General features: G+C 40.6%; 1 protein-coding gene across 2 annotated transcripts in view; it reads right to left on the bottom strand.

The window, feature by feature from the left end:
- The window catches only part of pvrl2l (PVR cell adhesion molecule related 2 like), a 564,571-nt gene extending 548,911 nt beyond the window's left edge, over nucleotides 1-15,660 (bottom strand). The window contains exon 1 of one of the 2 annotated variants that reach the window (XM_074686275.1): nucleotides 15,105-15,660. In XM_074686275.1, coding sequence (XP_074542376.1) covers nucleotides 15,105-15,192 — 88 coding nt within the window. In that variant the 5' untranslated portion in view covers nucleotides 15,193-15,660. The remainder of the gene's footprint in view (nucleotides 1-15,104) is intronic. The other variant, XM_074686276.1, reaches the window with a different exon arrangement.
- Nucleotides 15,661-16,008: the final 348 nt, after the last annotated feature.

Here is a 16,008-nt window from a genome sequence, read left to right as displayed (position 1 = left end):
GGCTGAACGATTTGAAGAAAAGATTGAATTGCGATTTTTCTGGCAGAAATTGTGATTTCAATTCGATTCACGATTTTCTTCAAATCAAGCTTTGGGATATTCACATGTAGGGCTGAACGATTTTAGGAAAAGATCTAATTTTTCTGGCAGATATTGCAATTCACGATTTTTTAATCACCAATAGTGATGATAAATAATCTGTTTTCATCAACTTCTACTCCTAAACAGAGGCTTTGTGTTGTTGACCTGCTTACCAGCACTTTTAACATATAGATTGTCTACAAATTTGTAAAACAGAATGTGTATAATACTTGACACAACAGATCCTCAGTCAGTCAGGAGTAGAGGTAGACCGATATATCGGCCGGCCGATATATACATACAAAAACGATGAGCACCTCAAACTTGTGGAACCACTTGGATACATTACATACTTTTGTTCAAATTATATTAATAAGTTTAAATTTCTTTTTTGACATTTTAAGAAGAGTGTGAATGTTTACTACTGCTTGTTACATTGTGTGTTTACTCAGACGAAATATTTCATTGTTTTGAAAGCTGAATAAATGTTCGGAGGACTGGACACGACTTGTTGTAATAGATTTATTTTAGTTGCTCAGAAATTGCTGCCTTTCACAAAAATGTGATAAATATATATTTCTTTAACAATCGGCCTGAATATCAAATTGGAAAAATCGGCTATGCATATCGGCATCGGCTGCCCAAATTTGGAAAGCATCGGCATCAGCATCGGCCCCCAAAAAACCCATATCGGTCGACCTCTAGTCAGGAGCACTGCAAAAAATTGCTGCTTTGGCAATCTCAAAATTGTATTGTCTAAAATTGCGATTTCGATCTGAAAACTATAAATTGTTCAGCCCTAGTCCTGAGTACTGATTCACGTAAAATCAAACAATACCATGTTTTGGAACCTAAACGCATCGTTGTGACTGTGAGGGAGTAGAAGAATAGGTGTTTTTCCTTGCTGGGAATAAACACAGCGTTGCAAGATTTTATATTAAAAAATAAATATGATGTGTTGAAAAACTTTGAGGTTTTATAATTAAATAAATTAATATTTATTACCACAATAACATACAAAATACCATACCAAGAATTGGTACCGTTGAGTTTGGATTGATTGCCAGGTACTGGGCATTAGTACCGTATCACTTCAAATATGAAAGGTACCCATCCCTACTAGGGATGAGTAGTTAAGTTAATATGGGTTAGTTACCAGTGGTCAGTTTTCTGCTGTGTTACATCTACATTAACTTCAGAAAGCTCTCCATTCTCCATTAGGGGGCATTATGGAGAAAGTACGTCGGGATGTTTTCATGGCAGGATCAGGATCTGGATTTTATCAGGGTTTATTTTTCACATTCAGAGTATTTTGACCTGCAAACAACATTTTTAATGTCTAATGTCTCACATTTTCATATCACAATGAATACAATTATTTAAAGACGTTAGCTGCAAGGGTTGTTGAGTTTCTGCAGAATGTACAGAGCTTTAGCTTTATAAAAGTAGCCTATGCACAGTCCAAATGTAGTTTAGTGAGACGTTTCCAGATATACTTTGGTTTGGTTTGTGATCTTTACAGAAAATTTTAATGTACAGAAAATTGATGCACAAAAAACCTTGATTAGACCAACACTTGGAAGGAGAGTAGCACAAGTGAGTTCGATAGAGTTTTTCCACATCTCTGCTGTCATGTGTCAGCTGTCTCTTTACTTTCACTTCCTATATCTCAGTTTTTATTTTATCGAGGCACATTTCAACCTCGTCGGGATTCCGACACTCAAACTGTTTTTTTTGATAAATCAATCAGCTCATATCATGCACCGCTGACGTAACATGACAGAAATGATGTAAAAGATGAAAAACCTCGATAAAGACAAGAGAGGGAAACTCAAGTGTGGAGAGGAGACATCCAGTAAATGAGACGTCTGTGACTGACAGGCGGGCAGATCTCGGAGAGACGGGAGAGTGAACCAGCCGACATTTAAGACAACGCTGGAGCGGATTCAGAGAAGGAAGTAATTTTCCATCTACCTGATTTTCACACTTGAGCAAAGTTAATGTTCATTATTTTGGGTATATTGCTTTACTTTTTTAATCAAGTCACCATGATTAAAGTTTGAATTATGTGAAATTCGGTTAGCTCTGCAGGGAGACAGACAGGGGATAAATCCTTCAGAGGTCTGTGTTTTACAGTCTGGACTTTCTCACTTTCCTGCAGCAGAGATGTTCGATCTAAAAACACACAAACGTCTGTATTACTTAGTGAAGACTGTATGTATTTTGACCTCTCTGTTAGACAGTGCAAAACAAGAAAACAGCATTATGCAAGACCCTGCAACACAAAGTGCATCATCCATCAAGCCACAAAGGATTGAGAAAGTTATTAACATTTTAATCCTTGATCAATAAAAAAAAACCCAGAGGGCAGAATTAAAAAAAAAAAAAAAAAAAAAAAGCAGAGTTAAACATGAGACAAACAGATCACAGTAAATGTGATGCAACATCACGCACAAGTCTGTCAGTGAATAACTAAAAAAAAAAACACAGGATGAAGAGGAGAAACAGTTCATCTCTCGCAGCAGGAGGATGTGATTGTGTGCTTTTTTTGGGTGCGACTCACCAAAACACACACGACAGCCCAGACAATGACAAACAGAAAGGGCCTAAACACCGACAGACGGCGGCATCGCTGTGCAGTTTGTGTTGGCGTGAGTCATTAATAAGCTCTCAACGCTCCGCTCTCTGGGGGATGATTATCACCCCATGCCTCGGCAGGAAGAGCCATTGACATTTGAGTCCCCCCGCTCGACGTGCCTCAGACTGCAGGTCAGGACCCAGAGCGGCTCATTTCTGGTCCCCTGCGTGACGGCGGGTTGTTTTTTTTATGCAGCAGCTGCTCTCAGATTAAAAAGTTTAATCTTTATTTCATGATTTCATTAAATAAGCATCGTCTCATTTAGCATGGATGAGTTATTGTACCTCTTTAGCCTCGCTTTTTCTTATCTTAATGCACTTTTTATGACTTTCATTTCATGCTTTTAAAGCACATTTTGGGGAAAATGCATTATAAATACAGTTTACAAAGTTCCTCATAAACAAGAGCTGTACCAGAATAACTTAATACGCTGAAACATCTGAGATAATCAGATACAGCTGTTTTCAAACTGAAATCTTCACTTGAGGATTGACTGAGTTCAAGTTCGGTATGACTGTCATGTGGCCTGATTTAGTTCACTGAGGGAATCCTCATGAACATGCATGCTAACCACCTGAGAAACAAACTAAGCTAATGTTAGCTTAAGCTTGGCTAGCAGATGAGAGCATAAAAACACTTGTTTTCAACATAATGCTGATTTTTTAGGATTGTTATACTGCTTGATTCTTACTTTCTTTGCCTAAAATTTTAAAAAGCAGTATCAAAACATGTTCATGTGAAACACCAACATTTTGCAAGCTTTTCTAGCTAATGTGACAACTCAAACTGATTTTAACATGCTATAGCTTCAGTTTCATGCACTTCCTGTTTGGTTTTCACTGTCTTAACTCAGAATTGGAAAAGCAGCCTAACAAACAATGATCTTATGATTTTGTAACACCGACTGCTGACATCTTGTAAGCTTTTCAAGCTAACGAGACACCCTCTTCCAACACTTGCTGCTAGCTTCTTTCAGGCATGTCAAAACATTTTGTTTGGAGCTGAAGTGGAGTGGACTGGCACAGCGTTTATGGCATGACACATGACTCTATGCCAGAAGTGTGTAATACTGGGTTATTATGCGTCCTTTAACCTCCCTTCTTAGTGATCTTAACACTGTTATCAGACCTTATTAGACTTCCTTCTGTATGTTATGTGTTCGCTGAGCCATGTGTGTATGCAGAACCACATCTAAGACAATTCCATGTCTTGGCAGACGATTAAGTTTTCAGATAATGATTTTTCAACTGACAAAAAGGGACTGTGATTTAATTGTTTGTGTCAGAAATGATCTAGAATGATCCAAATGTTATCGGACGACTACAGATATCGAACATTAACGCACGAGACTGGTAAAGCCAGCTGGAGACAAACCACTTGGGTTGAGTCCAAAGACTGTACAAAACATGGACGTAGCCTCCATGACGTCACCCGTCTGTTCCTGACATTGGAAATAAAGCCAATCCACAGACGTCAGTCACATTTGTTATGACACCAGCTGAGAGTTTCATCTCGAACAGCAGAGCTAGCTGAGGAGCCTAATATCTTCTAAAGCGCAGAGTTAGAAAAAATTTCACTCACCATACAGTGTGTGCCGATGGTGAAATCCACCAGGCTGTAATACGTTTTTTAATGCTGTTAAAGTCTGTTTTTATGGCTGGGTGTGTACGGGACTTCTGATCTTTCTGCAGCCAGCCTCAAGTGGATTCTCAATGAACAGAAACATTATTTTTGTCAGCTTAAGTTTAGCTAACCCTAGCTAGCACTGCACTGCCTTGAGTTAAACACGGTAATGTTTCACTTGTTTACAGTTGTTTTTTTGTTGTTGTTTTTTTGTGAAAAACAGGTACCCTACCACTTTAAAATTGTAATGGTCCAAACCAGAATGCTGACATTTTAGCTAATTTTCCTAGCAAACATAGGTTTTCTGCTAGCTCTGAAGTGTTGACATTTTTTCATGTGTCTAAACCTAAAATAGAAGAAAAAGAGTCTTTACATTTGTGGACTTGATTGTCAATATGTGAACCCTGATTGCTGACGTTTTGCAAGCTATCAAGCTAATGTGGGGTCTTAAGCTAGCATTGACCTTGTTTAGTTTTTCATTTTTTCACCTGTCGTTTCGCTTATATGTCTTTCTTTTTCCTTTAGATTACAAAAAACTCTAGAAAGGTCAAATACTGGCTGAAGGAATTTTGCTAGCTTTCTTAGCTAGCATGCCACTCCCCAGTACATTCAGCAGAAATACTTGATTCTCAATAATGTTAACCCTGATTGCTGACATTTAGCAAGCCATCAAGCTAATGTGGCATCTTTTGCTAGTGTTAACCTCGTCTAGTTTTTTTCTTTTTTTAACTGTTGTTTTATTTATATGTCTTTGTTTTTCCTTGAGATTACAAAAAAAAATCTCTAGAAAGGTCAAACACTGGCTGCAGGAATTTTGCTAGCTTTCCTGGCTAGCATGCCACTCCCCAGTACATTGTCATATGAAATAAGGCATAAAAGAAAAATTGTACTTTGGTTTTTCTACTCATAAGTCTTTGTTTGCTCCTGCATCTTGAGGAATTTCAAGTTTTAAGAATCCATTTGCATTTTAGACGTTTTTCTTGCATATCTTGCTAGCATAACACAACATAGCACTGCTACATTCTTTTTGCTCTGAAAAAGACATTTTTAATTTTTGACAGGTTCCTATTTTGTTTTCACAGATTTGAAAACATTTCTGAATGGTGTTTTGGCAGACGTCCTTGCCAACATCTGATTTCTCATTTTAGGCTCCACTGCAGCATTTTTGTACCAGTAACAGCTGCGTTAGAAAATATGTTAAGACTCTAAAAGAAGACTCTAGCAAAGCATCCAGCTACTTGACACTGTCATTGACATTTCAACCCAGTGATCGCACCAATGATCAGCTCTCAAGGCAACAATACCTCCCCGTCAGCGCACCCTCTCCACACACACTCATAAGATCACCTCTCCTGAGACACACTCCTTGACATTTAGTCTATCAGCCATCAACCACCGCAGGGCTGAGACCTCTGTGCCGAGCACTCATTGATAAAAATGTGAGGCTCAGAATCATTTCCAACCTCAGGGTCAGGGTTAAAACGGGATTTATGCAAAGTAAGAAAAAATGTGTTCGTTAAACTGAGAAAATTAGAGGCATTTTTATTCAAACTGCCCTTTACTTCTGAAATAATGGGAGATTTTCAGCCTCTAGGCTTTTTCCAATAATTAATCAAGTAAAACATCCTGCAAAGAGAAAAATTCAAATAACTGTGCTTCTGCCCCAGAGGCCAAACACACACAACCAGCTGTATGGGGTGATGAACGTTTTGAACTCTGTCCTTGTTTACGACTAATGTGTGCTTTATTACCAGCAAAGAACTGGCTCCCTCTTTGGTTTTCCATTCAAAGCAGCAGATGCTTCACCAGTGGAGTTTTACTGGTTACAGTTTCATCCCTGCCTGCCATTGGGAGAAAAAAGCAGCCAGTTATTGATGCTTCAACGCATTAAATCACAGCTCCTGAGCGATCTTTTGAAGTGGTTCCAAAATAGCCGAACCAAAACGCAGGCTGGGCCGTCGCTCCGCCACTGTCTACACAAATATGCAAACAACAAACAGCAACATGGCACAGACGATGAGTCATTAATAAGAGCTCTCGATAATCAGGCGGCGCCGCTGTGAGGGCGATAATCATCGGCCGCCTGCTCTCCAAGTGATAAGCTAATCAGCTCTTCGTCTCCGCCGAGCCGTCGAGGGGGCTCATCATCATTGACATTTCAGCACAGGATCGGGTCTGTAGAGACGAACTCAGGGGGAGGGGACCTGAAGTGACTTAATTATCATTGCTGCAGAATGATATCCTCTTAACTCTATTTCAGATGTTTTACTGAAGGTTAAAGCAGTAGTTTTTAACTCCACTTACTGTGTTTCACAGGTTTGACCTCTGAGGAAGTCAGGTCAACTGAGTTTGTGATCTCTTTTAGCCCTTTTATACACTTCTTTAAACTAATATTTATTATTTTGATAGGAAAGGGGAAAAGAGACAGGAAAGTATCAAAAGGTTGAACACTGTGGACTCCTGCTTCTGTGGAGTGCCTGCTCGATAAATTAAAGGTGGAAAACTATACTAATTTCAACCTAAGGAACCAGGTTCTAATTTGGGGTGATAAATCTATCCCTAAAAACAGCCCAGCCTAGGGGCAGCACTTCTAAAGTGTCCATAAACTTTAGGGGCAAGGCAGGCAAGCTACATGTCTGAGCCTGACCCTGTCAACTGGAGACCTTCAGCTGAACATGTCAGCAGTCATCCAGTTTACAACAGCTGTTGAAACCCAAAGGAAGTCCTCGGGGATGTATCCTGGTGTAGTTCGATATGTTTGTCAAAATATCTTCATCAGATAAGTTTTAATGAGTATCTAAAGATGTCTGAGGAGGATGGTTCCCACTGAAAGCTTGTTTTTAAGTCACAACACCAGTCAGTCTCTGCAGTCTTCATGCTTTAGACAGCAGAACAGTCAAATGACACCAAAAACAAACTTTTTGCCTAATGGCATTCATCTCTGTCTTACTGCCCTCTACTGGTCTGGTGGTGTTTTGCAATTACGTTTTTTCCCCCTTTTTATGTCACTGGTAACTAGGGCTGAACAATTTATCGTTTTCAGATCGAAATCGCAATTTTAGACAATGCAATTTTGAGATTGCCAAAGCAGCAATTTTTTGCAGCGCTCCTGACTGACTCAGGATCTGTTGTGTCAAGTATTATACACATTCTGTTTTAAAAATTTGTAAACAATCTATATGTTAAAAGTGCTGGTAAGCAGGTCAACAACACAAAGCCTCTGTTTAGGAGTAGAAGTTGATGAAAACAGATTATTTATCATCACTATTGATGGTTAGAAAATCGTGAATTGCAATATCTGCCAGAAAAATTAGATATTTTCCTAAAATCGTTCAGCCTTATATGTGAATATCCCAAAGCTTGATTTGAAGTAAATCGTGAATCAAATTGAAATCACAATATCTGCCAGAAAAATCGCAATTCAATCTTTTCTTAAAATCATTCAGCCCTACTGGTAACTGATTTGTATAACCTATCCGAGTCTTTAACCTGTGGTCTTCAACCTGTCACGAGTCTAATCACTTCTTGGCTCAACCTCCTTCTTGACATATTTAACAATCCCTGGAAAAATACACAAGAACAGCAGCTGTCAATCATCGCTAAAACCTCATTTTTAACCTCTAATAACAAATGAAAACAAAATTTTTCAGAAAAAAAGAGGACTTGAATACAAGACAGCCAAATTATATCTTCAAATCACCACAACAAACAGACATGAGAAACATTTCTACGATGTGTATCAATTTTTTAACGTTTGACTACAGCCCATCTGAAATGACTGGAAAGCCGGATTTTTTTACCTATACTGCAGCCAGCCACCAGGGGGAGCAGTTTTTGTGGAGACCTCACTTTGAGCCGAGCAAGATGATGTCCGTTTTTTACAGTCTATGTGTAAGTGTGTGCGTCACACAGTGCATAAAATAGTGCATATATTTATTGTGCGATGTTAGAACAGTGTACCAAGTCTTCTTTTTACTGTGTGAGCATGGTTTCAGACTTTTATTGTGTGATATCCTTTGTAAAACAATGCACCAGGCCTTATTTTTACTGTACAACCAGCTGAATCTCTTTCTCCTTTAGTTTCCCTTTCAGTTCCTCCTGTGACGAGGAGCAGCCATCCTTAAGTGGTGTGTGTTTGAGGAAAGAGAACTGTGAGGATGCTGGAGAATCACTAAACCTCAAAAATCCATTTCTATCTTTGTGTTTTCCTTCATTTAAACTATTTTGAAAAGGTCCAGGTAGGCATTTTGAGGCTCAGGTGTTAAAGGGTTAACCACTTTTGCCTTTCTCACCTACAGGCAATTTGGAGCGACCATTCAACCTGACGGGCAAGTTTTTAGACAGCTGGAGGAACCAGGAGAACACTCCAGAGGAGAAAAGCGGCTGCTTGGCTCACCGATGAGGATTAGAGGTGATAGATCAAACGAATCCATAAAATATCTTTATAAAAATATGACACATGAAGGAAATCTAGGAAAAGAAGCTTCTGGTTTGTACTTAGCATCATCTGCTCACTTGCTGCGTAGCATGTGAGTGTGGAAGTTCTTCCTCAAAAAGACGGCTGTGTTGTTGCACGTTGAAATTAATTCATAACCTGTGGGGATTCTGTCAAGACAGCCTGACAGCTTTTTAACAATACAGGCCTGTTGTAGCAGAGTCTCAGCTGAGTATCTGTCATCCTCACACCAGCCTGAGCTGCACCACAGCTCCACCACACCAGGACTCTCCTTGTCTGTGGCTTCCAATGATGCAGCGAAAGGAAGAGTGTCATAACAGAGCAAATTCCAATCAGGGTAAAAATATTCCTCCTGCCTCAGAATCAAAGCTGACATCGACATCCATCACGCAACAGGTGCTGAGAGGAATCCTCAGCGCACCTCTGCAGCCTCGAAGCGACTGCTTTTACTTTGATCTCAGAGTCCTGCTCCGATGACACACCTCCTTCACCTTAACGACCCCTCGTCTTCAGCACAGGTAACAATCTTGAGGCCGGCTCTGACAGACGATTCCTCAGGTGAGAACAACAGGTTGACAGATTAGAGCTGACGGAGCAGCTTTGCAGCTTTTTTCACCAATCAGTGTAGCCTGACTGCCAACTGGTCTAGGTTTTGTATCTGGTCCCAGGTGGGAGAAAACAGAGAACTTTATCTGCTGGGAGTCTGAACACGTCTGTTTAACTCAGCGGTGCATTTTAGAGACGTTAACAGAGCCTCATCTCCATCACTGTGATGCTCTCACGGGGACATGGGAGTGTTGCTATGGAAATCAAAAGCGAGTTTATTGATATCTCGTCTTGTTTATGGTGTAATATTCACTCAGTATTCCATCTAAGAGACTGCATTAGTGAGTTCAGAGTGGGGTTATTATTGTGTATTATCATGTACCAGTATTAGTCACCAGAAACCTTTAAAAACCATCTGTATTAAAATCCAAACATAAAACTTCTGCGGCTGCTGCAGGGATCGCCTGTGTGGGTGTGACTTCCTTAGTTTCTCAAAAACAAATAACCTGCCAGACGTTTATGTTTTTACCTCTAAAGTTTTACTCCACTATGTTGCATTGAGCTTGCATCACTTCACGGTAACTTTACAGCTCAGGGCTCGACTGATATCAGCAAGATGATGACGTACGCCAATACCAGAGGATGAATCAGTGTTAACTGATTAATCATTAATCTTAAGTACATGATTCATTTTTGATTATGTCCTTCACTAAACTATGAGCTAGCTTGTTAAAAATACTCAGGCTGGAGAAATAAACTTAATGTATAACTTGTCTTTGCGTGCATTATTAGCCATATCTAAGGATGCACCAATACAACTTTTCTGGACCCAATACCGATACCTGGGCTTTACTGATCCTAATATTTATTAAACTATAAGTTTTTCAATGTTTAACAGCAATTTACAAAAATGACTACTTGATTGTAAAGTTTTACACCTTGTAGACTAAATCATAGTTTAGCCTTAGTGTCAAGTTTGAACCAATCCTTTCAACGTTACCTGATCGAGCTTTGAGGGGCAGGGTCGGCGCCAATATCAGGATTGGATCGGTGCATCCCTAATGTACAGATTACATTAATGTTCAACTGTAAACTTTTACACCCTGTAGACTGGTAATACAGCAGGAAACAAAAAAAGTGCATCAGAGGAAACATTTCAAATCAAGTAGCCAAGAGTAAAAAAAGGCACAGAGCTGTTTGCCTGGATCAGCACCATGGATCAGCCTCTTCCCACTGATACTGATCCAGCTTTGAGGGGCACCAATAGGGATGGGTACCTTTCACATTTGAAATGATACAGGACCGATGCCCAGTTCCTGGCAATCAATATCGGTTCTCAATGGTACCAATTTTTGGTACTTAAGTGTTTTTTGTGTTGATAGATTTTTTTTTTTTGATAATTAAATTTCAAAGTTTTTTCAACTTAGCATATTTATTCTTCAATATATAACCTTGCAATGCTGTGTTCACGCACTGCATGGAAAATCGCCTACTCTTCCACTCCCTCACAGTCACAAGTATGCATTTAGGTACCTAAACATGGTACCTTTTGAGTTTAAGTAAAGTGGTACTCGGTACACAGAATTCGATCAGTATCTATAAGGATGGGTACCTTTCACATTTGAAATGATGCTGTACTGATTTCCGGTACCTGGCAATTGGTATCAGGACTCAATGGTACCAATTTTCGGTACTTTTGTATGTTTATGTGGTTAGGGATGGGTACTGAATTAGGTACTTTTATGGGTACTGACCGAATTCTGTCAAAAGTGCCGGGTACCTATTTAGGTAAAATCAAAAGGTACTATGTTTAGGTACCTGAATGCATCCTTGTAACTGTGAGAGAGTGGAAGAGAAGGAGATTTTATATGCTGGACATGAGCATTTCAAGGTTATATACTGAAGAATAAATATGTTAAATAGAAAGAAAAATTCAATTCCAATACTTAAAAAAAATGTTATTTTTCACCACAGACACAAAAAAATAATGGTACTGTTGAGTACCGATACAGATTGCCAGGTACCGTGAATCTGTACTGTATCATTTCAAATGTGAAAGGTACCCATCCCTTTATGTGGTAAAAAAAAAATATTAAATTGTTTAATAATAAAATCTAGATTCTTTTCAATTTAACATATTTATTTTTTAACATATAACCTTGTAATGCTGTGTTCATGTCCAGTACCGAAACTCTTCCACTCCCTCACAGTCGCAAGGATATGTTTAGGTACCTAAACATGGTACCTTTTGATTTTATGTGAGTTGGTACCCGGTACTTTTGAGCGAATTTGGTTGTCGGTACCAATAAAAGTACCTAATTCTGCACCCATCCCGAGACACCAATAGTTGATACCAGGATTGGTATTGGTGCCTCCTTAGCTGTTTCATGAATGTAAATATACTCAAACCTGAGAAACCTTCACCTCGTAGCCAAGTAAATAACAAATGGCCATATGCATCTTTCACAAGAAACTGGACGTTTAAGGAAGTTCAGACATAAAACCTTCTTTCCAAAAACCAATCCTGACTCCTGGATTTGAAATACTCTTGGATACAAATAATGAAATAAGATATGAATCTCTGATTTTGTTTCCATGACCAAAACAGTTTTACTCTTCATCAAACAGGTGTCTGTGTCTCAGTTTGTGCCATAAAATGTGCTTAAATGCTGAAAAATTTCCAGCATTGATTAATCTTCCATCCTCAGCTCATATACAAACTTCATTAATAATCAAACCTCTTCTTGCCGTAGTCCCTTTCGAGCTTCCTTTTATCTTCAAAGAACTAAAAGCCATCACACCTTGTGTTCTTGTGATCTTTTCCTCCTGCCTGTTACTCGCGCTGAGCCCGGAGAAAAAAAAGTGTGATGGTTTGCTGCCCCCTCTGCAAGGAATAAACTCCTGAACGATTGCAACAACCAGAAATCACTTGACGAGAAACCTTTGGCTCGGTCTTCAACAACAGGCGATGCAACACCTTTGATTGGTTTCCAAAAATTGTGTTTTTAAAATTGTTTTGATGAGTGCTGCTGACCTCTGAGCTAGATCACTCTTGTGAAAGAGTTCTTGATCTCAACAGTGACTCTCTGGTTAAATAAAGGTTGAATAAATAAAACAGTGAATTCTTTAGCCAGCTCAGATGACAGATGACACCTCGACTCTCCACTTTTTTCCTTAGTGCTCGGATGTCATCGTCCCTAATTGGGTCTAATTTTTATTTTGCTGGTTGCTGGTATCGACTTCTGAGACTGCACTGATCCCTCACCGGCTGTTTGTCTTCTTCACATCATCCAGATGTGGGTAACTGCACTCGGTCCATCAGCTCGTCTTAAAGACTTTTTGCTTTCGTCATCCAGCTGCTGTGCTAACTGTCAGAAGCCTTCTGCCTCTATGTACTGTTCATGTGCATGTGCATGATTTTTAAGGATGAGAACAGTTGGTTACTCTAAACTGGTTCAGGGATGAGGGAAGTGACGCAAAATAGACCCAGGAAACTGGCTGCCAGCTGTTTTCAGACCAGAGAGCCCAATACTTCAAGCCGTTTTAGAGCATCTTTCAAGACCCACCAAATATTGGGTTCAGTAACGATGTCCACACAAAAATTGTAAAAAAAAAAAAGGGAAGACTCTCTTCGTTCATCAGGAAGAAAAGATTGTTTTTACCTTTTTCTATTCTTTAGCAATTGGCAGTAGAGCATTGTCAGATTTCACCTGTTTTTTGACCAAAAAGCTCAGAAAACGATCGATCAATTGATTTTTGGCTGTCGTCTTCAGAGCTCCATCCTTTGATCCTCTCCATGATCTCCGTCATCTTTTCTCATAATCATAAACTTGTCCAACTTGCAGTGTTTCGCCACTGTCTCCCTGTAAACTTTTTGCTGATCGCTCATCCAAAGAGAGCACTGCTGCCACCTACAGGAGGCAGCTTGTCAGTGCACTAGTTTACAAGCTCGACATTAATGGACAAGCTCCACCAGCCCGCCACATTAAAAAACATAAATTTCATCTATGGACGTCAATTGCAGCCGTTGAGTTGAGGAAGAGGTCAATAAACATAAAGCTATGTTCAAAAACACACTAGCATCAGGATTTTTTGTGTGACAATTTTAAATTGGGATTTTTTTTTTCAAATGCAAGTCCTTCATCTTGGTTTTTCTTTATAAGTTGGGTTTTAAAAAGTTACAATGTCAGATGTTAGACTGTGAACATCCTCAATATTATCATCCAACTTTTCCACATGGTATAGCGTTAAAAAGCAAACTAGAAATCACTAAAAAAAATGGGAAATACCAAAGAATTGTGGTTTAAATGTAATCGGCACCCAAAAAATTGTAGAAGAATTGAATCAGGAGAAAAGCATATCGTCCCAACCCTAGAGGCTGGTACCAAATACCAGTTATTGCTCCTAAATATCAATCCTAAAAAACACTATCAGCCAACGCCTGGTGCAAAGTCATTATCAACTGACGATTAGGAGCTTTCTGGAAATCACTGCGTCTACGTACGCTTAGGACAATGAAGTTAGACATCCCGGTAAAAGTTGTTTATCCAAGTTTAAGCCAAGAAAAATAAGTTGTTATTGATGCAGTTTCATAATAAATGGTTGAATATTTTCTACTTTGAAAAGTTTTATCTATGAAACAAACGAGCGAAAGGGACAGGGAACGTCAGCGGCACAAAAGGTAAAGAGAAAGAAGCATTTACATTGATAAACATACATATAAGTTCCTCTGCCGAAGGTTAAACAAGTAATTTCTCGTACTGGATTTCTACTACTGTTTCTCCTGTTTCTGGTTTAAAAAACGTTCAATGTAAAAGATTTTATAAATGTTGGCTCAGTAGGTTTGTGGCTTCAAGCCTACGTATCATGCAGCTCTACTGTGAGTTGTGTCATCCTCCTTTCACTGTCTCTGTCGCTCCTACTGTTCTGTTGAACTGAGCCCTGCACAAAACCTGGATCCTGAGTTTTTCTCCAGCCACTGTTTTTTATTTACCACCCTGGATTTCAGTATCGGCATGGGCCTTTACAACCCGATATCTGCTGGTCTCTATAAACATCTATTCCCTTGTGCTGTACTCTGTGTTTATGAATAATGTAGGAGCAGAGGTGAGACACTGAGATTTTCCCTGTCTCTGTAAGCCTGTAGTAGTTATTCATTAAGAGCTCTCCACACTCAGTGTAAGAGCCACCTGAAGAGCTCAAGGCTGAGAAATGCCCTTTTCCTTGTGAGACCTTGTTTCCAATCAGCCACACTGTTGCTCAGCAGACCGAGCGCCAATTTCTGCCATTCCTCTAATGTCAGTAATCACACCTGCGCTCTGTAAATGCGCCCCATTTCCCCTACGCCACTTTCCAGCAGCCAGGTAAACACAGATTACAGGTCAGCCGTGTGGGATGGAGGGTTTGTAGCGGCTCAGGGAGGATTAGGTTTCCTCAACAGTCACCTGCCGTCTGAGGCTGCAAGGAATTAGGACAAAAAGCACAAATGAGAGGAGCCACACCTCGCGTAATCATGGCGTACAAAGCCTCCACTCTCACATCAAGCAGCCGGCGTCGATTGTAAACTTTTAACACTGCTCGGACAGCAGCAAGGGAGGAGGCAGAGCCGGAGGAACCTGCAGCACTCCCAGGGCGAAGGAGGCGCGGCGGGGAGTGCTCAGGTTGGCCCACACGCACTCCGGGCGCACGGGGTTGGAAGTGCAGGGAATGTGACAGGGGTTTGGTGGGTATGAGAACACAGCACGGGTCGGGTTGTCTTACCTTGAGCTGAGAGGATGATCGCTGCCACCACCAGCCAAGACTTCCTCACCGGAGAGAGCGGGCAGCGGGCTCCGTAATCTCTCGCCATTCTTGTAAACAGGACACAAGGTGGACGTAAATATCCACAACCGCGCTGCGTGGGGACACCGGGCTCCAAAGTATTCCTTCACCGACCAGAAACTTCAAGACCAGTTCAGACCGCGTGCGTTGAAATCAGCCAAGTTACAGCCTCTGCTCGCCTCCTCTGTGTACGTGTGTGTGTGTATGTATGTGTATGTGTGTGTCCCTCCTAAAGCTGGACCGTGTATACTTTCAGTCTCTTCCTCGCAGTGTGTTAATGACAGGAAGAGTGAAACCCCTCCCCGTGTGGGCCGGCCGCAGTGGCACAGGTAGCCCGCGGCTGCTCGTGAGTCCGTGCGTGTGTGTTTGTGCGCGCGTGGTGCTGGTGCGTCTCGGAGCGATGTGGAAACAAAGTGTGGACGGAGGAGTGTGTGAGAGAGACTCGGTGCAGCTCCGTGTGTGTGTGTGTGTATGTGTGTGTGGTGCAGAGAGCTGAGAGGGGAATAGCTGAGTGATGTCAGCAGAGCGTCACCAAGAGGACTCGAGCCGTAATACTGGAGCCCGCACAGATACAGAGAGGAGTCCGACTGTGCTGAGGGAAACAAACACACACACATACACTGCATACACACACATACATACACTGCATACCTACGAGCGGAGGAATCTGGGTGTGTTTGCTGACACCTGCCGCTCGTTCGTGTCCGAGCACGCGCCTGAATATCTGTTTGTCTCGCTCAGCGACAATAAAAAATAACTGCAGCACAAATACACTATTAGTCATCATTAATTTTTAAATTATCCCTAATTATGATAAAAACATTGTAAATACTAACTTAAATAT

Source organism: Halichoeres trimaculatus, unplaced genomic scaffold (assembly GCF_033239565.1).
Source record: "Halichoeres trimaculatus isolate MK-OKI-2021-1 unplaced genomic scaffold, fHalTri1.1 fHalTri1_scaffold_14, whole genome shotgun sequence".
NCBI lineage: Eukaryota > Metazoa > Chordata > Actinopteri > Labriformes > Labridae > Halichoeres > Halichoeres trimaculatus.
Note: the sequence above shows the minus strand (reverse complement) of the source record. Positions and strands in the feature narration are given on the sequence as shown.